This window comes from Eriocheir sinensis, chromosome 29 (genome assembly GCF_024679095.1).
Source record: "Eriocheir sinensis breed Jianghai 21 chromosome 29, ASM2467909v1, whole genome shotgun sequence".
Lineage (NCBI taxonomy): Eukaryota > Metazoa > Arthropoda > Malacostraca > Decapoda > Varunidae > Eriocheir > Eriocheir sinensis.
Genome location: NC_066537.1, coordinates 10,313,742 through 10,336,998, shown reverse-complemented (window position 1 = coordinate 10,336,998; position 23,257 = coordinate 10,313,742). Strand labels below are relative to the sequence as shown.

General features: G+C 42.2%; 2 protein-coding genes across 4 annotated transcripts in view; one reads left to right on the top strand and one right to left on the bottom strand.

Annotated features, from left to right (window-relative positions):
* LOC127005033 (sphingomyelin phosphodiesterase-like) overlaps positions 1 to 3,431 on the bottom strand; it is a 42,942-nt gene extending 39,511 nt beyond the window's left edge. Inside the window, exon 1 of the mRNA XM_050873483.1 lies at positions 3,104 to 3,431. The gene's annotated coding sequence lies outside the window, so the exon portion shown is untranslated. The remainder of the gene's footprint in view (positions 1 to 3,103) is intronic.
* Positions 3,432 to 6,713: 3,282 nt separating this feature from the next.
* Positions 6,714 to 23,097, top strand: LOC127005034 (protein unc-45 homolog B-like). Of its 3 annotated transcripts, none has more exons than XM_050873484.1 (18): positions 6,714 to 6,894; positions 7,969 to 8,122; positions 9,508 to 9,619; positions 10,214 to 10,389; positions 11,319 to 11,448; positions 12,400 to 12,527; positions 12,784 to 12,952; positions 14,082 to 14,240; positions 15,110 to 15,287; positions 16,052 to 16,217; positions 17,019 to 17,245; positions 17,623 to 17,764; positions 18,263 to 18,519; positions 18,900 to 19,080; positions 19,944 to 20,147; positions 20,738 to 20,917; positions 21,382 to 21,522; positions 21,819 to 23,097. In XM_050873484.1, the coding sequence occupies exons 2-18, from the start codon at positions 8,015 to 8,017 to the stop codon at positions 21,954 to 21,956; spliced, it is 2,796 nt and encodes a 931-aa protein (XP_050729441.1). In that variant the 5' UTR covers positions 6,714 to 6,894; positions 7,969 to 8,014; the 3' UTR covers positions 21,957 to 23,097. The 3 variants fall into 3 exon arrangements, with proteins under 3 accessions (XP_050729441.1, XP_050729442.1, XP_050729443.1); XM_050873485.1 differs by having other exon boundaries at positions 6,714 to 6,903; XM_050873486.1 differs by having other exon boundaries at positions 6,714 to 6,913.
* The last annotated feature ends 160 nt before the right edge of the window (positions 23,098 to 23,257 follow it).

Here is a 23,257-nt window from a genome sequence, read left to right as displayed (position 1 = left end):
TTTTCGTTTGTTTGTTTTTTTGTCTTCTTATTTTCTCTTCTTATTTTCTTCTTCTTCCTCCTTCTCCTCCCCCTCCTCCTCCCCCTATTCCTCCTCCTCCTCCTCTCCTTAATTCTCTCATTTTAAGACATTACTGCATACTTTTCACCATTTTTTTCTGCAGCTGCTACTACTACTACAGCTACTAAAACTACTACTACTACTACTTCTACTACTACTACTACTACTACTACTGCTACTACTACTACTACTACTACTGCTATCACTATTTTCTTTTTTTTCTCTTCCTCTCAACAGTAAAATCATTTATATATATTTCCTGCTTCTTCTTCCTCCTCCTCTTTTTCTTCAGTACATATTTTCTTCCTCCCTTCTCTTCTTTGTCTTCAATATATGCTTTATTCTTCCTCTTTTTCTTCGATGTGTATTTTCTTCTTCCTCTTCCTCCTCTTTTTCTTCAATATATGTTTTCTTCTTCCTCTTCCTCCTCTTTTTCTTCGATATATATTTTCTTCTTCCTCTTCCTCCTCTTTTCCTTCGATATGTATTTTATTTTACCTCTTCTTCCTCTTTTTCTTCGATATATGTTTTCTTCTACCTCTTCTTCCTCTTTTTCTTCAATATCTTTTTCCTCTTCCTCGTCTTTTTCCTTCAGTATACCCAAAATGCTTCACTACCCTGCTTCAGACTGTTTCGAAACTTGCTCACTCGTCCACAACCGAACCAGAACACGACGCAATACTTTTTATTCTTGTGTCAGTGTTCCATCTTCTTCTAACCCCTCTTCCTCCCTTCCCTTCCCTTCCCTTTCCATCCTTTCCTTCACTTCCTACCTTTTCCCTTTCTCCCATCCCTTTCCTCTCTTTCCTTCATTTTCTTCCTTTCCTTCCTCCTCCCTCTCCCTTCCCTTCCCTCTCTTTCCATCCTTTTCTTCCTTCCCTACCTTCTCCCTTTTCCCATCCGTTTCCTCTCTTCCCTTCATTTTTTCTTCCTTTCCTTCCTCCTCCCTCTCCCTTCCCTTCCCCCTCTTTCCATCCTTCTTTTCCTTTCTTCTCCCTTTTCCCATCCCTTTCCTTTCCTCCCTTCATTTTCTTCCTTTCCTTCCTCCTTCCTCTCCCTTCCCTTCCCTCTCTTTCCATCCTTTTCTTCCTTCCCTACCTTCTCCCTTTTCCCATCCCTTTCCTTTCCTCCCTTCATTTTCTCCCTTTCCTTCCTCCTCCCTTTTCCCATCCCCTTCTTCTTTTCCCTCCTATTTCTATTCCTTTCCTACCCTCCCTCCCTTCGGTGTCGAGGAAGATTCATTAGTACTGTTACGTGTGCAGAAGGAGAGATGAGCTGACCCTAAATCATCTTGCTTGTAATGAACTAGTTTGGAAGGAACGTCGTAAAATATATATATGTAAACGTAAAACTACACATAAATATAAAATAAATAAATAAAATACAAAAAATAAATAAATGCAACTGAATAAAAAAATGAAGCGAGTGAAGAATAACAATTAGATGAATATTAGATAGTAGGTAGTAGATGAGTATATAGTATTTGATAGATAGATAGATAGATATGGATAGACAGATAGATAGAGGTGAGTTAATAGACCGTTAAAGATACAAACTTAGATAATTGAACAGGTTGACAGATTTAGATAGATAGATACATAGATAGATAGATAGATAGATAGATAGATAGAAAAGCAGACAGATAGATAAATGAAGAAATAGATATAGGTAGGTAAGATGTTAGGTAGATAATATATAGAAAAAAAACAGGTACAGATAGATAAATAGAAATATAGATATACGTAGATAGATAGACATAAATAGATAAACAAAGTTGATGAATAGATAAAAACACTGAAAGAAAAAAGAAAAAAAATACATTCCTTTAACGAGAACGAAGAAATTTAAGCTAGTTACGTTTTTTTTTTTTTTTTTTTTTGGGGAACCACATGCGGTCTCTCTCTCTCTCTCTCTCTCTCTCTCTCTCTCTCTCTCTCTCTCTGACCACTGCCCGGCCTAGATACCTTTCAAACACACACACACACACACACACACACACACACACACACACACACACACACACACAAAGGGAGGGGAAAAAAAGAAGAGGCAAAAATGGAAGAAAAAAAACTGGAAAGGAAATGTGAGAAAAAGAAAGGCAAACAGGAGGAGGAGGAGGAGGAGGAGGAGGAGGAGACGACCTTGCAAAGAAGATTGGTTCGAGAGAGAGAGAGAGAGAGAGAGAGAGAGAGACTGGGTCAAACTATAGTGATATGGGCATACTAATTAACACACATTCTCTCTCTCTCTCTCTCTCTCTCTCTCTCTCTGATAACTAGCTACGCATGAATAATCTTACACACACACACACACACACACACACACACACACACACACACATATATACCCTCTACGCATTGCATCATTACAACTATCATTATCATCATTATCTTACTACTACTACTACTACTACTACTACTACTACTACTGCTGGTAAAATGTAAACAACCATTAGCTTATTCTCCCCTTTCTCCTCCTCCTCCTCCTCCTCTTAATACTATTTCTTTTGTATCGTCTTCCTACTTTCTTCTCTCTTTTCTCTTCATCTTGTTTAGGTACACTTTTAAATTTTCTTGCTCTTCCTTCTCTTCTTTTCTCCTCTGTCATTAATTCAACAACCCTTCTCTTCTCCTTCTTCCTCCTCCTTCTCCTCGTCCTCTACCTCTCTTTTATCTTTATTTATCTATTTATTTATTCATTTTCTGCCCCTTTCTTCACTTTTCCTCTTCACCACTCATTCTACAACTCTCCTCCTCCTCCTTTCTCTTCCTCCTCCTTCTCCTCCTCTAACAACTATTTATCTTCTTCCTTCTTCTCTTTCCCCTCTTTGTCACTTATTCCACCTCCTCCTCCTCCACCACTAACTACACTTACACCACTACAATCACTTAACAACCCTCACACTTACCTCAAACAGACAGACGCACAAACACGCGCACACGAGGAGAAACGCACACGCAGGAGAAAATACACACACACACACACACACACAGGTATACGCACACACACACACACACGTACACACACAAGTTTCTTCACCCACCTCTGAAAGCGTGGATGAGTGGATGTATGAATGTGGATGCGGATGTTATATTTAATCTTAATTTCTTCCTTTTCTTTTTTTTCTCTTTCTCTTTCTCTTCGTATATTCACAACTTTCTTTTCACTTTCTTTCTCTTCCCTTCGTTTTCTTCACTCACTATCTTCGTTTCTCCTCTATTATCGTCCACATCTCCTCAACACTCTCCCACGCACACGCCCACGCACACATGTAAGTACGTCAAAACAGCTGATATGTATGTGTGTGTGTGTGTGTGTGTGCGTTTTTTTTAAGTGAGACGCGGGAGAGTGGACGAGTGGCAACCTTCCCCTCACACGCCCGGCAGATCACTGACTCGCGAAGTGAAGTGAATGGCCTAAGAGGAGGAGGAGGAAGGTGGTGGTTGTTTGTGTGTGTGTGTGTGTGTGTGTGTGTGTGTGTGTGTGTGCAGATTTGTATTGTGTTATATTTGTGTTATTTATGTGTTTTGTGTTTATAATGTTCGCAGTACAATAAGAGTGTTAATTGTTATCCAAGACTTGTGTTTATCTTATTTTTTTGGTAATTTGTCTTATTTCTATTTTAATTTCTTTTTTATTTGTTGTTTTATTTTATTTTTTTAAGGGGGGCAGGTGTGGGGCGTTTGAAATCATTACACGAGATATTGCCTTGAGATGGTAACAGCGGAAAATTTTGGGGGAACTAAGGAAACGTTATTCTAAATCTTAATGGTATAGATACTGTATAAAGTTTAAGGAGAGGAAGGAAAAAAAATGGTTCTAAAATGATAGTGTTTTGCTTAATGTGTTGATAATTACCACCTTTTTTTAGGGGGCAGGGGGGAGGGAAGGCATTTTGGATTAACCCGCGAGATATTTTTCAAAGGATTGACGAAGAAAGTAAAAAAAAATAGGTCTAATGGAAATGTGAATGTATGTTTATTTCGTTTTATATGTTGATTGCCACCTCTTGTTTGTTGGTTTAGATTTTAAAGGGTTTATTCCGTTTACTGTGTGTGTTTGTGTTTGCGTGAGTGCATAGTTTTTCTCATACCCGAAGCGCGGGGGGAGGGGGGGAGGGGTCGAAGTAGAGAGAGGGGGACTGGGGAGGAGGCACAGGGGGAGACACATGAGGGAAAGTTGGTATTACTTTTTCATACCTTCCTCGCGTTGCCAAGCAGGGTATTGTGTTCCTGGCAAGGCCGCGTGTTGAATAGAGGAGAATCTTCGCGTACCTTATGGCCACGTGACAAGCTAGGAAGGACAGTGTGAGGGAGATGAGCACTGAGACCACGCGCACCTGTACCCAATGCCCCCCTCACCCCCCCCACCCGCCCAATTTTATTATTATTATTATCACCATTATTATTATTGTTGTTGTTGTTGTTGTTGTTTTTCAGTGACCTTTTTGAACCTTGCTTGCCTGATAGAGAATGAAAGTGAAAAATGAGCGTGTGAAAGAAGTCTTTTTTTCCTCTTTTTCTTTTTTTCCTTTTTTTTTTGGGGGGGGGGTCGAAACTCTGTGTGAAAACTGAAGCGAAAGAGAAATAATGGAAATAGAAGCGAAGAAGAAGAAGAAGATAATGGAGAAAATAAGAAATGACAAATAAAATAAGAGGATCAGTAAGAGAGAGAGAGAGAGAGAGAGAGAAAGGAATTAAAAAGTGAGTTACTATAGGTCAGGGTAAAACTAACAATAACGTACCTATTCTCTCTCTCTCTCTCTCTCTCTCTCTCTCTCTCTCACTTGGTAACGCCAAATTGAGGTCAGAAACAAGAAAAACCAGTTGAGAAATGGGTCATGAAACGTAAAAACAACAACGACAACAACAACAACAACAACAACAACAACAACAATAAAAACAATAATAATAATAATAATAATAATAATAATAATAATAATAATAATAATAATAATAATAATAATAATAATAATAATAATAATAATAATAATAATAATAATAATGATAGCAACAACTGTGATTCTTACGTTATATTATCGCATGTAAATCATCCATTCACTCCTGTACAACAATGGGTAAGCCAGGTCATGCTACTCTCTCTCTTTCTCTCTCTCTGACCTCGTGACCTCAAATTTGTCTGTATGAATAGGTATGAAAGGATGACCAACACTTTTACTGGTCATTTTGTGTCTGTTTGTTTGTTTATGGAGAGAGAGAGAGAGAGAGAGATGGAAAGGCTTCGAAGGTTATGACAACATTTCTTCGCCTGGGATTATCCGTTTAAAAGCTGCGCACGTGTATAAGTTTGCATTTTTAGTACTGAATATATATGTTTGCACCTCTCTCTCTCTCTCTCTCTCTTCTTTTATATATCTTCGTAATTAAGAAAAATCATCATCACGAGCAGGTAAAGCGTAAAAAAAAGTAATAATCATCACGCAATATAAAACAATAGTATGCTACCCACATATACCTTAAATATTAAATAAAAAAAAAAAACACTAATACCTTCACTGTATCACACATGCGGTCAAAAAAAAGCATATAAACTCAAAATAGATATATACACAATACAACCCATACACCCGGGAGCGCGTCGCATCACTCACTCACGTCGCCCCCACTCCCGATGGTCCTCCTGAGGCGTCCCAACCGTCCCAAGTCCTTCCCGGCAGATCGGCGTGTGAGCAGGATCGGCGTCCGGGAGGTGCGCCACGTGCCCGGATAGGCGGAGTTGGCGTTCACGGACTAAATCAAGGAGTCTAGAGATAAAACTATAGAAATCCTTGAACTAAGCTGGTAACAGGCCTCGATTCAGTTTGACAGAGTAGTCGCTTGATGGACACGATATCATTCCAGCGATGCCCCGTGAGCCTGCGATCGAGGGCACCGACACGTCATCTCTCCAAGCCACTGTTCAATGTCCTTGTCTCACAGCCGCAGCCATAGCGTGAGACAGGGAGCAATAATGAATGTAAGATCCAAATACAAACACTTATCCCTTCTCCTTTGTTGTTTACTTGCAACATTAAACTATCAATCAATCAATCAATCAACATCTCAAAAAATAAAATTAAAAACACCCTAAAATACTGTTACACTTGGGTCAGTAAAATAAGAATAAAACGCTATGAATAAGAACAATACCCCGGAGAACCAAATAAAAATAGAAATATCCCCCAAATAATACGTTCAGGTCCAAAGGATAGAGGAAAAACAACACAAACTACATCAAAACAAAACCCCATAGAACCAAACACCCTACACAAGGCATCCATAAGTAAGCTACCACAAAGCAAACACCCCCAAAAAAATATAAAATAAATGATGGACGGTAGTATAATTTAAGACACTCGCTTCTCACATGAGTTATTTCTAAAGGTCAAAGAGGGGGTCAGTCGGGGTCTATTGAGTGTTTCTTTAAATTCGCGGTACAGAATAAGGGTCAAACTACCACCAGGGTCATAAAACTACGCCTGGAAATACCCAAAAACTCCTACGAAAGCCTTGTCAAATATGTGAGCATGGGGTTAAAAAAAAAACAAAAAAAAAAACAGAGCACAGAACTAAATCCCTTATACAAAGAATCAATAAATACCAGAAAGCATCAAATCTCTTATAGCGGCAGGCACCGGTGTGTTTGGTTTCGCCGTCTATGGCTTTCCTCTCCCCGCCCCTTCCTCCGGGTGCCAAAAATACCTCCTGCCCCAGAAGACGAGCATCGGGGCGGCGTGAGAAGCTTCTGGTGCCCCGGACGCGAGGTTATTAATACCCTTGGACACGCGGCGGCTCGGGACACACTGGACAGCCGCTGAGAGGGGAGAGACGTGAGGTATTACAGGTGACTTGAGGTGTGGCTGCCTCTTCCCCCGCCCCGGTCTGATTCCCATGTGTTTGTGTGCGTGTTTGTTTCTTGGGGATTGTGAGTGATTGGCGAGTTTGTGATGTGTGTTTGTGGTCCCGTGTTTGTGAAATGGGTGTTTTGTGCCTCGTGTGATGGGTGTGTAAGGGTGCATGGGAGGGGAGTGTGTATGTCGGTATGAGGTTTAAAGTTCAAGTACCACGTGTGTTTAGTGCTACAGAAAACCATGTGTGTGTGTGCAGGTTAGACCCCACTAGATAGGCTTATGTGGATCAATCATAAGTGAAAAGAAAAAATACTATATTTGTGTGAGTCAGTTTTGTGTCATGTTTTTTAATGTTGTAGAAAACTATGTGTGTGCAGGTTAGACCCCACTAGATAGGCCTGTGATGACCTATCTAAGTGAAAACATAAAAATAATAGTATGTGTCAGTTTTGTGTCATATGTTTTTGATGTTGCAGAAAACCGTGTGTGTGCAGGCCAGACCTCAGTAATTACGTCTATGATGATTTAGACTGAAGTGAAAATAAAGAAATTGGAATGAAAGTTTTACATCTTAAATGTCAGAAATGAAGTTGTGATTGATTCTTACAAAATGGCTAATTTTAAGAATTCCTCCTTAAATTATATTGACAGAAGATTTGGTGATGTAACCGTTGTGATTATTTACCATAGTTATTTTATCTCCATTTAGTTCTTTGTACTGCCCTAAAAAAGAAAAGAGGTAAATGTGTAGTTTAGTTCCACCACCTCAAAATACCATATACACTTTCATATTAATATTTAAAGGTGAATACATGCCCTTTAACCATAACATGAGGCATATCTGGTATTTGAGGTGGCAAAGCTAACCTAAACATTTACCCAAAATTCTGGGTTGTTTCTGTGTTACTTTGCATGCAACAGTAGCAACCTAGAAATATAATGCTTTTCACATTAATTAAGCCACAAGTCCAGAATATTTTTTGCACTTGTGAAACAGTACGAGAAAGAAAGTAGGATGAATTTTAAACTGCAACTACTAACCTTCCATCTTGTTACAGTGACTTGTGTTGTGGCATCAAGCGAGGACAGAGGTAGACCACAGACATGGGAGGTCAGAGCAAGACTGAACCCACACCGCAGGAGCTGAAGGAGCAGGGGAACCAGGCCTACAAGGATGGCGACTGGGATAAGGCCCTCGAGAAGTACACACAGGTAAGCCCACACACCTGCAGATTATATAGATGAAAATAAATGAAAATGATTATACACTTGGAAATAAAGACCATGATAGAAATAATCATAGGTATACATAGGAAATAAATAGTCAGCAATAATTCTAGTAGCATCATTTGTTTTCCTAATCAGATCAGAGCAAGTTAAATATTGTGAATTATTTGTAGCAGTCTGTATTTGGATGTGCATGTGTGTGTGTGTGTTGTCTTTATTTGCCTAATTGTATATGTCTGTTTATAGTATACAGGATTTAAACAGAGCACACATTCTCCTGTCTCCACATCTGTTCTTATCCAGGTTACTGTGTGTGTGTAGTAACCTAGTTGTATTTACCCCCAGGTCCTTTTCCATAGAGGTTTTCTTAATGCTTTTATTTCCCAATGTATAATTGCGTAAAGTTCTCTCTTTGCTCTTCCCAAATTCCATCACACTGCACTTTCTGATGTTAAATTCCATTCCCCATCTACGACTCCATTCCCATAACTTGCCTAAGTCCTGCTGCAGTACTTGACAGTCCTCTTCACTTCCAATCCTCCTCAGCAACCAACCATCATCTTCAAACAAACTCATATAGCTATTCACTCCCTCCACCAGGTCGTTGATGTAGATTGCAAACATAAACTGAAGCCAGCATCCACCCCTCTGGGACTCCACTTCTCACCTTCCCCCCTGATCACCATTCTCATTTCCCTATTTTCCCAAAACTACTTCATCCACCTCAAAAGTCCTCCTCCCAGTCCTCCAATGCACTCCATCTTCCACAGCAGTCTCTTATGTGGCACCTTGTCGAATGCTTTCTGTAGGTCTAAATAAATTCCATCAGCCCAGCCTTCCTTTTTCTGCACTATGTCAATCACTCGTGAGTAAAAGTACAGTGTGTGTGTGTGTGTGTGTGTGTGTGTGTGTGTGTGTGTGTGTGTGTGTGTGTGTGTGTGGTTTGTGCTTTAAAGTGATAAATCACATGCATGCAACTCTCAAATTAATGAGGTTTGATCTACTTTCACTTTCACACTGGACACAGAACAATGACAGGTGAAAGAGAGAGGGAGAGAGAGAGACAGGTGAGAGACAGGTAGGCTTAAGGCTCACTAATTAAAACCAGGTCAGCAGGGTACAGACAGTCTAACCTCAATCTTTTTATTCCTATTGTTCTTAGATGAGGTTACGAGGATGGCATACTAAAAAAAAAACCTTGACCACTCATTCATACAATCTCTCTCTCTCTCTCTCTCTCTCTCTCTGTGTGTGTGTGATTATTATTATTATTATTATTTTTTTTTTTTTTTTAACATTTCCTTTTTCTTATTCCTTCACGCCTTCATTATTTTTTTTTCCTTATCTTTCTCTTTCTCTCTCTCTCTCAGGCCATCAAGATCAGCACCGAGGAGAGGGACAAGGCAGTGCTGTACAAAAACCGCGCTGCCGTCCACCTGAAGTGTGAGGAGTACGAGCAGACAGTGAAGGACTGCACAGAATGTAAGCATAAGGTCCTAGTGCTAACCCTTCTTTTACCTTATTCCTATCACTTGCTCTTATATTAATGTATTGTAATGTGTTATGTTCTTACTTCTTCTCTCATTTACTCACTTATTTTGTTATGTACCGTGTTTTCCTCTTAGTCCTATCCTTTTATTGCTCTTCTGTCTTTTGTAATGTAGAACCAAACCCCATCATCACTAAAACCTCCTCTAAAACTTCTCTTAACCCGTCCGCTGTGATTGGCACGGATTTGGCCTTCACTGGTAGCATGGTAATATATACTCCCATGTCTTTCTTTGCCTCTGTGGTGGATAGTGGAGTGTTTCCCATGTAGTATTGGTATGCTGGATATCCCCTCCCAAGGTGCAGGACTTAACATTTTTCTTCACTGAATTGTAGCAGCCACTTTTTGTTCCATTCCTGTAGCTTAGTGATGTCTTCTTGTCAGAAACCCGCAGACAAGGGGTTAAAACCTTTCCTCAAACCTCTCTTTTCTAAAACCTTTCCAATAAACCTGTTTTCAAGCCTCTCTACTCTAAAGCCTTCTAAAACCCACTCCTCACCTCTCCTTTTATTCCCCTCACACCCCAGGCCTGGAGCTCACTCCAAAGGACCCCAAGGCACTCTTCCGGCGGGCACAGGCGTACGAGGCACTTGAGCAGACCGAGAAGGCTTACGCCGACGCACGTGCCGTCCAGGGAATTGACCCCAAGAACAAGGAGGTGCAACAGATGCTGACGAGACTGCATAAAGTGGTGCAGGACTTGGTGAGTGGGAGTGAATGGTTTGGGGGGAAGTGAGGTGAAGGGGTGGGGAATGGTTATGTTTAGGGGGTGAAGGGCTGGGTAGTGGTTATGTATGTGAGGTTAAGGGCTGGGTAGTGGTTATGTATTGGAGGTGAAGGGGTGGGGAATGGTTATGTATTAGGGGTTAAGGGGTGGGGAGTGGTATATATGGGGGATTAAGGGCTGGGTAGTGGTTATGTATGGGGTGTGAAAGGGTGGGGAGCAGTTATGAATTGTATTGGGATGAAAAAAATTATTGACATACTGAGAAAAAAATGAATAAAAATGAGTGAATGAAAAGAGGAAAGTACTGAAACAAAAGAGAAAGGAAAATGATAGTGGTTATGTATGGGGTGTGAATGGGTGGGGGGTGACTATGGAAGGGGAGTGAGAGAGTTGTTCTGTGTGTGTTTGTTTTGGGGGTTCTCTGTTTATCTGTGTGGGAGTTTCTTTTCCTCTTTCATCTGATTTGTTTTCTCTGTAAGCTTTTTTTCTTTTCCTGGTTGTCCTATTGTTTTTTTTTTATGTTTTGTAGTTGTTTTCTTTTTCCTTTCTCTTTTGTTTCAGTACTTTCCTCTTCTCACTCACTCATTTTTATTCTTTTTTCTCAGTCAGTATTTTTTTTTCATCCCAACAACAAGAAAAAGGACAACAATCTAAATTAACATAAAAAAAGAAAATAAATAACTAAAACACACACTTATTTTCCTTTCATCACAACAACAGAACAATGCCGAAGACCTAAAATATCATTAAACAATAAAAAATAAAATGCTCAGGAACTAACCTTTTTTTCAAGCTCGAGAAAAAGCCAGACAAACTGTTGATGCAAGGTTGGTGTTTGTGGGCATGTTGGTGGGGTTGGGTGAAGGTTGGAATATAACTTCTTTTTTCCACCTCCCACCAAACAGATCGAGGAGAAGACCAAGACATCAGGGAAGGTGCAGCAGCTCTTCGACATCCTCTTTGACCCCAGCTACGAGAAGGACAAGAGGGAGACCTGCGCCAACAACCTGGTCGCCCTGGCCAAGGAGAGAGCAGGTTAGCGAGGCAGTGCAAACCATTTTCTTCAACATTTCTACACCAAAGCACACATACATATTTGCCAAGGCCTTCGTAGGAGTTGTGGGCATTTCCATGGGGAATAATTTGACAAGGCTTCTGTACTGTGAATGTGAGAAAACACACATAAGAACCTGATTAATGCCTATTTTGGCCTTTGGAAATGGTTGATATGAGGGGCGGAAACATCTGAGAATACCGACGTTATTAACACGATTAGCAAAAGTTTAACCTGGTAGCAGCGACGGGCCAAATTTGTGGCTTTACCGTGTAGCAGTGACGGGCCAAATTTGTGCCATGATATAAACCCCCCAAAAAAGATGATGCAGAAACTGATCATAAATGCCTTGATAGATATTTTGAAATGGTTTGTGTGAGTGATGATTTTTTTCTCATTTTTCTCGCTTAGAGGGACCATTAAGAAACATGATCCCCGCTGCTACCGGGTTAATACTGAATCTCTTACATGCATGAGTGAGTGAAGAATATAAGACAATAGAGTAAGTGGACTATATATAAAGAAAAAAAAACATGGACGGAAGGCTAAATTTATCATACGCACAAGCTATACAAGATTCAACACCCCTTAACCCGGTGGCAGCGGGGATCATGTTTTTTACAGGCCCCTCCAAGCGAGAAAAATTTGAAAAAATCATCACTCACACAAACCATTCCATAATATATATCAACGCATTTGTGATCAGTTTATGCATCATCTATTTTGGGGGGTTTATATCATGACACAAATTTGGCCCATCGCTGCTACACGGCAAAGCCACAAATTTAGCCCATCGCTGCTACATGGTAAAGCCACAAATTTGGCCCATCGCTGCTTCCAGGTTAAAGGACTTTGATTCTACACAAAGACCACCATTGTAGACTATGATTATAACCTGAAAATGCCAACCATAATCCTGCCGTTACCTTCAGGAGCGGAGTTGCTGCTGAGCCAGAACATCCTCGGGCGCCTGGTGCAGCTGATGAAGACTGAGAAGAACCTGGAGATTAGGGTGGCCTGCGCGCGCACCATCTCCGAGTTCTGCCGCGACATGGCCAGGGTGAGAAGATGTGTTATAGGTAGTACTCCACCTCTCCACCAACACTCACACCACCAATATCTCTCTCCCTCCACCAACACACTCCACCAATGTCTCTCACCCTCCACCAATATCTCTCTCCCACCAACACTCACTCCACCAATATCTCTCACCCTCCACCAACACTCACTCCACCAATATCTCACACCCTCCACCAACACTCACTCCACCAATATCTCTCTCCCTCCACCAACACCTAACTCTCCCTCCCCTCCAGGCCAAGATGGTGCTGGTGGAGGTAGGAATCCCATGGCTGATGGAATTGATGAACAGTCACGATGACCAGCTTGTCAACGCCACGCAGTACACCTTCCAAATCATCATTAACTCGCTCACCGGCATGGACATCAAGCTCGAGAAGAAGCCAGACAAACTGTTGATGCAAGGTTGGTGTTTGTGGGCATGTGTTTGTTTTCTTGATGGTTTTTGTGTTTTTTTTGGTGGGGTTGGGTGAAGGTTGGAATATTACTTTTTTTTTTTTTTTGTATACTCCTTAAATTGTTTGGTGTTATTTGGTAAAGGATTCCAGTGTGTCTGTATATGTGTGTGTGTGTGTGTGTGTGTGTGTGTGTGTGTGTGTGTGTGTGTATATATATTAGTGTCTGTTCTGTATTCTCCATTTCTTTCTTTCCTCCACCATTATTCATTTTCTTTCCCTTCTCCTTTTCTTCCCATTGCTTCTGTTTTCTCTTTCTTTACATACCACCCTGTCTTCTCTCCAACTTGACTCTCCTTTCCATCTCCCTCCCTTTCCTCTCTTTCATACCTCCCTGTCTTCTCTCCAACTTGATTCTCTCTCCCTCTTTCTCCCTTTCCTCTCTTTCATACCTCCCTGTCTTCTCTCCAACTTGATTCTCTCTCCCTCTTTCTCCCTTTCCTCTCTTTCATACCTCCCTGTCTTCTCTCCCTCTTTCTCCCTTTCCTCTCTTTCATACCTCCCTGTCTTCTCTCCAACTTGATTCTCTTTTCCTCTCCCTCCCTTTCCTCTCTTTCATACCTCCCTGTCTTCTCTCCATCTTGACTTTCTTTCCCCCTTTCTCCCTTTCGTCTCATTACTGTGATCTTTTCTTTCTCCACCTCCCTGTTTCTCCACTTGCATCATTTATATATTTTCTCTTTTGTTTTCATCTGTTCCTCTCGACACTCATTTCTCTCCCATTTATTGTTTAGACTTCTTACAACAGTCCTCCACTCCATCATACAATTTTTTTTATTATTATTATTGTTGTTTTATCTTCGTTCTTGCTTTACCTGTTCTCTTTATTTTATTGTATCCACCTCCCCCCCCCCCCACACACACACACAGAGAACCTTATTTTTGTTCTTATTTTACTTGTTCTCTTTATTTTATTGTATCCACCTCCCCCCCCCCCCACAGAGAACCTTATTTTTGTTCTTATTTTGCTTGTTCTCTTTATTTTATTGTATCCACCTCCTCCCCCCCCCCACAGAGAACCTTAATTTTGTTCTTGCTGTACCTGTTCTCTTTATTTTATTGCATCCGCCTCCCCACAGAGAACCAGAAGGAGGTGGACAGCCTGATGGCGACGATGGTGAGCATGATGACGCAGCGCACCATGTCACCACAGTGCCGCGACGCCATCATCGAGCTCATCCTCAAGAACGTGCCCTACGATCGCCTCGACTGGGGGGATAAGTTCATCAGGATGGGAGGTACGCCGGGGAGGGTTTTCTTCCTTTTTTGTTGTTGTGGGTTCCTTGTTTTATCTATTTTATTAATCTGTGTATTTCATGTATTTATTTTGTCTAATTTATTCATCATTATGTATACTTTTTTGTAGTTTTATTTGTATCTATTTGTTTATTTATCTTTATATTTTTGTTTGTATATTTATTTTATCTGATTTTTTCATCACTATGCATGTTTTTTTTGTATTTTTTTTTATATTTGTTTATTTATCTTTATATTTTTGTTTGTATATTTTGTTTGTATATTTATTTTATCTAATTTATTCATCACTGCATTTTTTTTTTTTTTTATCTATATTTTTGTTTGTTAGTCTTTGTTTGAAGGTGTCTGATTTTTTCTTTTCCCATTTTATTTATTGCTACATTTTTTATCTTTAATATATTTTTTTATTTACTTTGTTTTGTGGATGTGAATAGCCTTTGATAGGAGATGCATCAGTTTTTTTTTTTTTTTTCATTTATTATTTTTCTTTTCTGAATATTTTTTTTGTTTAGTATTGACATTCACACTTGGAGGATATTTTTTTTCTTCCCTCTTTCTTCGATTTATTTATTTATTTAGTTTTTTGTGTTAGTTCATTCTTGGCATTCACATTTGGAACACTTTTTTTTTCCCCTCTCTTAGTTTTTTTTTTATCTTCTTTCTGTGATTTATCTATTTATTTAGTTTTTTGCACATTCATTCTTGGCATTCACATTTGGAACACTTTTTTTTCCTCTTTTTTCCCCTCTTCTAGTTTTATTTTTTTTCCCTTCTTTTTTCTGCTGGTATATCTTTGTACTTGTGTTAGGAGTATTTATTTCCCTCCTCTTACCACCACATCCTCCCCTAGGCATTGAGAAGCTGCTGGACATCGCCTCGGAGCTCCCAGAATTCAACTTTGAGAGCTGCATCAAGACCACAGACAACACTCGCATGACCACCTCCATCTGCCTCTCCCGCGTGTACGACTCCCAGTGCGACGACAAGGCCCGCCAAGGACTGAGGGACCGCATCGACGAGTACATCAGGTGAGGGGAAGTGGCTCAGGGCAGGAGGGAGGGAGTGGATATGAGTGATGGAAAGAGGAAGGACACTGGTGAAGGGTGAGGGAAAAGAAATGCATGAGTGATGGAAAGGGAAAAGGCATGGATGAGAGAGAGGGAAAGAATATTGGTGAGGATGAGGAGAAAAAGGTGAGGGTGAAGGGAAGGACATGGATGAAGGGGTATTGGGGGAAGGGTGAGTGAGGGAGAGTGGAAGAATATGGGTAAGGAGGGAAATATCGGTGAGGATGAGGGGAAGGATATGGATGAAGGGGTATTGGGGGAAGGGTGAGTGAGGGAGATTGGAAGGATAAGGGTGAGGAAAAGGGATAGGCATGGGTAAGGGGGTATAGGTGAAGGTGAAAGGGCATGGATGAAAGAGAAGAGAAGGGTATGGGTGAGGGAGAAGGGAAGAACTAAGGTAAGAGGGAGCATAAATAAGGGGATAGAGGAAATATATCGTCACCTTCATAAACAAACTGCCTAAGTCATTATTTTCTACTTCTCAGGAAATCAAAAAAGAACTGTCATCATCTCATTTGTCTTAAGATTTAGGCAGAAATGAAAAGGCCAATTCCAGAACACTCAAACCCTGAATTGTTGAAATATTGATGTAGACAAAAACCTGGAAATCGCTGAAAAATGACTTAGGCAGTTATTTTATGAGGGTGACGATATACATGTTAGGACATATGCAGTTACTACTACCCTTCACCACCCACAACCTCACCTCCCCATCTCCCTGGCAGGCTGCGTCTCCTCACCCCGGACCGAGAGCACCAGATCAGGATAGTGGTGGCAATTACGACCCTCCTCCTGGGCCCCCTCGACCTGGGCAACCACCTCATCGCCAAGGAGGGCATGCTGGAGATGATGCTGGTGATGGCGGGCTCAGACGACACGCTGCAGCAGAAGGTGAGGGCACGGGGAAATGGGGAAAGGAGGTTTGGGAATGGGTGAGGAAAGGATATGATAAAAATAAGAGGATAAGTTACTTGGGAGGACAAAAGAAAAAAAATAGAAGCAAAAAGAATGAAAAGGAAACAGCAAGAAGGGAGAGAGAAATGGAGAGAGGAAGGGAAGGGTATGATAAGTGGTAATGTTTTTTTTTCTTCTTTTCTTTTCATTCACTATTTTCTATGTTATCCATTTTTACCACTTACACTTTTATCACCCGTTTTTTATTTGTTTTTCACTTTTATCAGTCACTTTTTCTTCCTTCTTTATGCTGTCTTTAATTAATGCTGAATGTCTTTTTACCATTTCTGCCCTCCCCTTTTTTTAATCATTCTTACTTCTCTAGTTTTATGTATGTACCTCTTTTTCTGTCAGTTTTCTTCCTTTTTCACTCTGCTATTTTTCTTTCTCTTGTTTTTGTTTTTTCTACCTCCTCCCTACTTGTTTCTTAAGCGCATTTAATCTGATCCTCACTTCTCTATTTTTCTAAGATACTTCTCCTCCTCCTCCTCCTCCTGATTCTCACGCTCCCTTTCTTTAACATATTCCTTCTCCTAATCCTCCATTCCTCTCCCCTTTCTATTAACATCCTCCTCCTCCTCCTCCTCCTCCTAAACATCACCTTCAATCTCCTCTCTCATTGCTCTCTCCCATACATCTTCCTCTTAATCCTCACCCTCACTACTCTCCCTCTCTCTCCTACACTCTTACAACATCTTCCTCCTCCTCTTGATCCTCACTTTTCTGTCCCTCCTTCAGGTGTCTTGTGAGGCCCTGATCGCCGCCGCCTCCAAGAAGGACAAGTGCAAGTCCATCACCACGCAGGGCACGGACATCCTCAAGAAGCTGTACCAGAGCAAGGACGACGCCATCAGGGTGCGTGCGCTGGTGGGCCTCTGCAAGCTGGGCTCCGTGGGGGGCACCGACGCCTCCATGAAGCCCTTTGGGGAGGGTGCCGCGCTTAAGCTGGCTGAGGCATGCCGGAGGTGGGTAGATGGGTGCCAGTTTGGGATGGATAGGAAAGGCGGAGAGGGCAGAGTGTGAAGGGAGGTTGAGGGAAAGATAAATGGGAAATGGATAAGTGTGTGGATGGGGGTGAAGGAGTGGATGAGTATGAGTAAGAGAGTGTAGGAGGATAGATCGAGGAAGAGGGTGTCTTTGAAAAGGTAAATGGATGGGTGTGGGTTGGGAAGGATGGGAAGGATGATGAGGAAGAGTGAATATGAAGATTAAGGGAGAGGATGTCAGGAGGAATGGTAAATGAGTGGAACTGGGTGGGTGAAGGGAGGAAGAATGTGAGGGTAGATTGATCCTGTAGACGGGCAGAGTGTTGTAGATAGATAAAGACTGATGTCCTCCGCAGGTTCCTGGTCAACCCAAGCAAGGACAAGGACATGCGACGTTGGGCGTGCGACGGGCTGTCCTTCCTGACGCTGGACGCTGAGGTGAAGGAGAAGCTGATTGCTGACCGTGACGCCCTGCACTCCATGATTGAGCTGGCCAAGGTGGGTGTGGGTGGGTGGGTGGGTGTGGGTGTGTCTGGTTGTCTGTGAGTAATGCCACCACAGAATGACCAGTATAAGTAAAAAACACCAATTCTAATCCTATATACTACACTAAAGAGAAATACAACTAGGCAAATACACACACATTCATACACACTACTTAAAAAAAAAAGCATGGAACCAGAACGGAACATCAATATCACTTCCACCCAAAGAAAAGTACAAGGAAAAGCAACACACACACATATACTTGTCTACCGTCTATGTAAACAAACCCATAAGAGGCATATTAATAAACCACTGCCACCATTATTACCTCTATGTAACTTGGTCTCACATTCACACCATCACTCACACTACCATTCACTTACACCATCCCTCCCTCGCTTCCATTTCATCACTACACAGCTCACTTTCACACCATCCCTCTCCCTCTCTGTCTACGGAACTTACTCTCTCACTTCCTCCTAACACCTTCTCTCTTTTTCCCCCAAACAGTCTGGAGACATGAACTGCCTCTATGGTGTGGTTGCAACGTTCGTCAACCTCTGCAACGCCTACGACAAGCAAGAGGTGATTCCTGAGATGGTAGAGCTAGCCAAGTTTGCCAAGCAGCACATCCCTGAGGACCACGAGCTTGATGACCAGGACTTTGTGGACAACCGCATCACCATCTTGGCGAAGGAAGGGGCCAGCTGGGCGCTCTCGGCTCTCAGTAAGACGGAAAGCCACAGCTCCAAGGAACTTATTGCCAGGTGGGAGTGGGAGTGGGGTTATGTTTGCTTGTGATAGGTTGGTTGTTTTCTATTCCTCTTCTCTCTCTCGCATCTAGTATTCATCTCCCTTTCCCCTCCACCTTGTATTATTTTCCTTTCTCTTGTCTTCTTTTTCTAGTATTCATATCTTCCCCCTCCTTCCCATTTGCTATTTGTCTTTCTCTTCTTTTCTCTCCTTCCCCCATCCTCTTCTTTCCTCTTGTCTCCTCTCCCATCTAATATTTGTCCTTTTCTTTCCTCTCTTCTTTTTCCCCACGCTCATCTCTTCCATCTTGTATCGTCGTTCTCCTTTTTCCTCTCCTTCCTTCTCTCATCTTTTCTTCTATTCACACAACTAACATTCTTCTTCCCTCCCCTAGATTGTTCAACGCCCTGTGCTCATTGCAAGAGAACCGGGGCCTGGTGGTGCAGCAGGGCGGGGTGAAGGCGCTGCTTGGGCTGGCGGCGGAGGGCACGGACAAGGGTAAGACAGTGGCCGCCCAAGCCCTCGCACGCATCGCCATCACCATCAACCCCGAGGTGGCCTTCCCCGGGCAGAGGGTACGTGTAGGGGTGGATTGGGGTTGGAGGGAGCTGTGGTGGGGGGGGTGGGGGGGTACCTTGGATCTTGTAAGAGGAGGGTATCAGGACACCTCTCCTCCTGAAATTGACTTCTCTTTCGGCCACTCTAATCTTTTTAGGGGCAGTAAGTAGCGGGCTTTTTTTATTTCATTATTGTTTTTTTGTGTGTGTGTTTTTTTTAACCCGGTAGCAGCAGGGATCATGTTTCTTAATGGTCCCTCCAAGTGAGAAAAATGAGAAAAAATCACCCCTCACACAAACCATTTCATAATATATATCAAAGCATTTGTGATCAGATTATGTATCATCTATTTTGGGGGGTTTATATCATGGCACAAATTTGGCCCATTGCTGCTACACAGTAAAGCCACAACTTTGGCCCGTCGCTGCTACCGGGTTAAGCCCTTGAACTGTCTCCTTTGTTGTAAAAAAAAATAATGATCCCATATTCTCTCCCTTTACTTTTCCTCCCTTCCTCCTCTTTCCTCTCCATTGTCATCTTTCCCCTCCTTCCTTAACTTTACCTTCCCTTCTCCCTTCCTCCCACAAGCATATTACCTTCCCCTTTCCTCCTCAGCATTAATAAATGGTGTATACTTCCCCTGATGTTGTCTCCCCTTCCTCCCCACCAAACATAAATCGATGGGCTACAACTCCATATAATGTTACCTCCCCTTCCACCCCAAAACCATAAATACACCTAACTTTACATTACCTTCTCCCTTGCCATAATAAATAGATTGGCTATAACTCCACATACCTAATTTCACCTCCGTTTCCTCTTTCCTCCCAAAAATAAATACATAGACGGGTTACAACTCCACCTAACTTTTCCTCCGCAGGCTTACGAGGTGGTTCGGCCGCTCCTCAAGCTGCTTCACCCTGACTGCTCCGCCATAGAGAACTTTGAGGCACTGATGGGGCTTACGAATATCGCCGGCATGTCCGAGTCAGCCCGCAAGCGCATCATCAAGGAGAAGGGTCTGCCGCTGATCGAGAACTACATGTTTGAACACCACGAGATGATACGACGGGCGGCTATTCAGGTGTGTGGTGGGAGGTGCTGAGGGGAAGGGGTGTGGGTGCTGAGGGTGGTTTTGGCATGGGTTGTGCTGGGGTGTAGGGTGAAGTATAGGGGTTGTGGGGTGTAGTGTGAGAGGTGGTTTGTGTGATAGGGTGTGGGGTGATGCATTGCGGTTGAGATGGGGTGTTGTGGGTTGTTACATGAGGAGAGGTTTATTCGTGGGGGGCAGTGGGGTGTAATTCATAGGGTTGTTAAGTGAGGAATAGTTTTGTATGGGATATGACGGAGTGTAAGGGTGGAGTACTGATGGTATGGAGTGGAGTGCAGTGGCATGGGTCGTTAGGTGGAAATATGGGATAGTGACCATTTTTACACATTCAACCATACTCCATTTTACTCATTCAGTCATGCTACTTTCTATACATTCAACCACACTACTTCTTACACAACCATACTAAATTTTTCCCGTCACACAATCAAACTTTCCCCATCTCACGACAACTCCTCTCTTGCTGTACTCCTTTCCTCCCATTTTCTTCCCTCTTTTAGGCATATAAGGTGGTATCTAACTTCATATACTAATGTCTTTCCTCTATGTCCTCCTCCCCCCAGTGCATGGCGAATATGTGCGCCTCAGCCGACATCATCAAGATCCTCGAGGGCAAGAATGACAAGTTCAAGTACCTGGTCCTGTGCGCGTCGGACGAGGATGAGGAGATTGTCAAGGCGGCGGCCGGGGCAATGTGTATGGTCATGTCCGAGTCCACCATTTGCCTCAACAAGATATTTGATGTAAGTCCAAAACCTTAATTGGTCGTCAGTTAAATATATTCACACTCACGTGCAAGTAAACTGACGTTCACATACAACTATTTATATACTCAAGCTCTCACAGAAGTGCTTTAAGAAGATATTTGAAGTCTTCCTAAGCCTGACAGCCATCCTATACTTATTCATCAGTCAAGTATACTAAAGTTCATGTACAAATAATAACTCAAATATGCTGAAACTCACATGCAAATACATATTAAGCTATCAAAGGAGTACTATGTAAATGTAAACATCTGCTTTAATTATTTAGTAGAGAAATACAGCTTAACACAAATACTGAAGATGGATTTTAGGTTTCTCATGACTTAGAAAATGTACATTTCCAATGCAAGGAAATCATTCAACCAAGGGCAAAGACAATAAGTGCTGTGTGAGTCTTTAACAGAGTGCTCGGAACACACCGTCACCCACTCCCTCCTTAACAGGTGATGGACTGGGCGGAGATCCTTCAGTTCCTCCTGTCCAGCGGCAACAAGGATATCCAGTACCGCGGCACTGTCATCGTCTACCTCCTGGCCTGCCACGACAAGACCACCGCCGAGAAGATCATCGACACCCACTGCAAGGTACGCACCCACACACACAAACATGCAAACACACACTCGCTTTCAGTCAGTCTATTAGTTGTACACATTTATCTAACAACATGAAACAACAAATGGCAGAAACAGAATGACCACACAGCAGTAATGTGTGTGTTAATTTTTATTTTATTTACCATTTTGAAAAGCAGTAAAGGTCACAAAAAAATCTGGGGGAAAAAATGCAAAACTATTGACTGGTCCCTAAAAGAAAATGTGATAGAATATTGTAGTTCCACCTTGTGTCAGCACCTCCTAACAAACATTCTCGCAACACACAGACAGCCCTGCAAGCCATCGCCAGGATCGACAACCCCGAGGTGGTGCTGCCCAAAGCGAAGGAGTACGCCCACAACACCCTCAAGCTCTGCGCCACTAAGTGGAAGCTTATCAAGGACCCCGACGCTCAGGATGACTAATCACAACACTCCAAGACAACCAGATACACATACAAAGCAAAACAAGGGCTCCATCACAGACTACTGCCTAAGCTAGTGTTGTGAGAGCCTGGAAGTTTTGCCTGGTCAGAGTGTAGGGCTTTGTACTGCTGTGTTGGGGGGGCAGGGTGAGGAGGGGGGAGGAGGAGTCTTAATGATGAATGGTAAGCGCCAACACTGAGCCTTAGTGGCCACCAGGTTGTGCTCCCCCTTGTGCCAATCTCCCGGTCTGTGTAATACTTAATTTGCTGCGACATTACCAGCTTGTGTGAGGTAGTGTGCATGTATGTCTGCGTGACTGTGCGTTTGAGAGCTTGTATATTAGGTGTCAGTTTGAGAGACATATGCGAGACTTGGTAATGGCAGTCACTAAAAAAGGTGTACTTAACAAATTACCTGTAAATATTATATAACCGCCAGAAGTCTGTACGAGTGCTTTCAGTGCAGGGCAATTGTGGGAATACAATGCAAAAAATTATTGGGGTGCAGGAAAGGGGTAGATTCAACGTGAATAATTCTTTTAGGTGTGAGGCCATTCAACATCTGAGTAAAGGAAGGTTGAATAGGGCAATTGGGAAGTTTACTCTCTAGGTACGATGTGGGCAGACTTTGTAGGACAGGTGTGGGTTCTGTGCTGATAATTTTTGTGGGTATAGTGTGAGTGTAAGCATAAGGGTGTGGGGAGGCTTTGAGGCAAAATTAAGCCCCTGCACAGACCTCTGACAGGCACTCACAAAACACTGTTGGTCGTGGCCTCAGAAAGCTGCTGCCTCAGTGTGTATTGTTCAACACGGACACAAACATTTCTGTGGACCACAAACTGCTGAGAGCCGTGTGCTGCTGAAGTGAATGGAAAGTAAGACTGTCTTCCTTAACCCTTCCTATGTATGTATGAGGCCTAGTAAGACGAGCGCTCTCTTGCAATCACACCAAACATACATACACATACATACATACATAAAGAAATAGCAATACAAAGATGTGAATACTACTTGTTGATCAAAGTTCCAGTGCCTTGCTATTTGTTCTATCGTCTCTGTGGATGTTTTCTACGTAATGTTGAAGTGCTTGTTTTACGAGATGCAACTGTTGAAGTTTTTAAAAATATAACTTATAAATTTAAGAGTATGTTTTTATTACCTGTGGAGTAATATCACTCATTTCATTACTATTTTTACTTTTCTTTTTAATATACAAAATACTCTTCCCCTCACATTACTCATACTAATACTCCTCCAACACCCATTAGTACATGATGTGTAGTAGGATTTTTTCATCAAGTG

Bases quoted from the DNA above. Each gene is read 5' to 3' on its own strand.
- LOC127005034 (XM_050873484.1), top strand. From the start codon at position 8,015: ATGGGAGGTCAGAGCAAGACTGAACCCACACCGCAGGAGCTGAAGGAG. The intron at 14,241-15,109 runs GTACGCCGGGGA...ATCCTCCCCTAG, and splicing joins TAAGTTCATCAGGATGGGAG to GCATTGAGAAGCTGCTGGAC. The intron at 15,288-16,051 runs GTGAGGGGAAGT...TCTCCCTGGCAG, and splicing joins CGCATCGACGAGTACATCAG to GCTGCGTCTCCTCACCCCGG.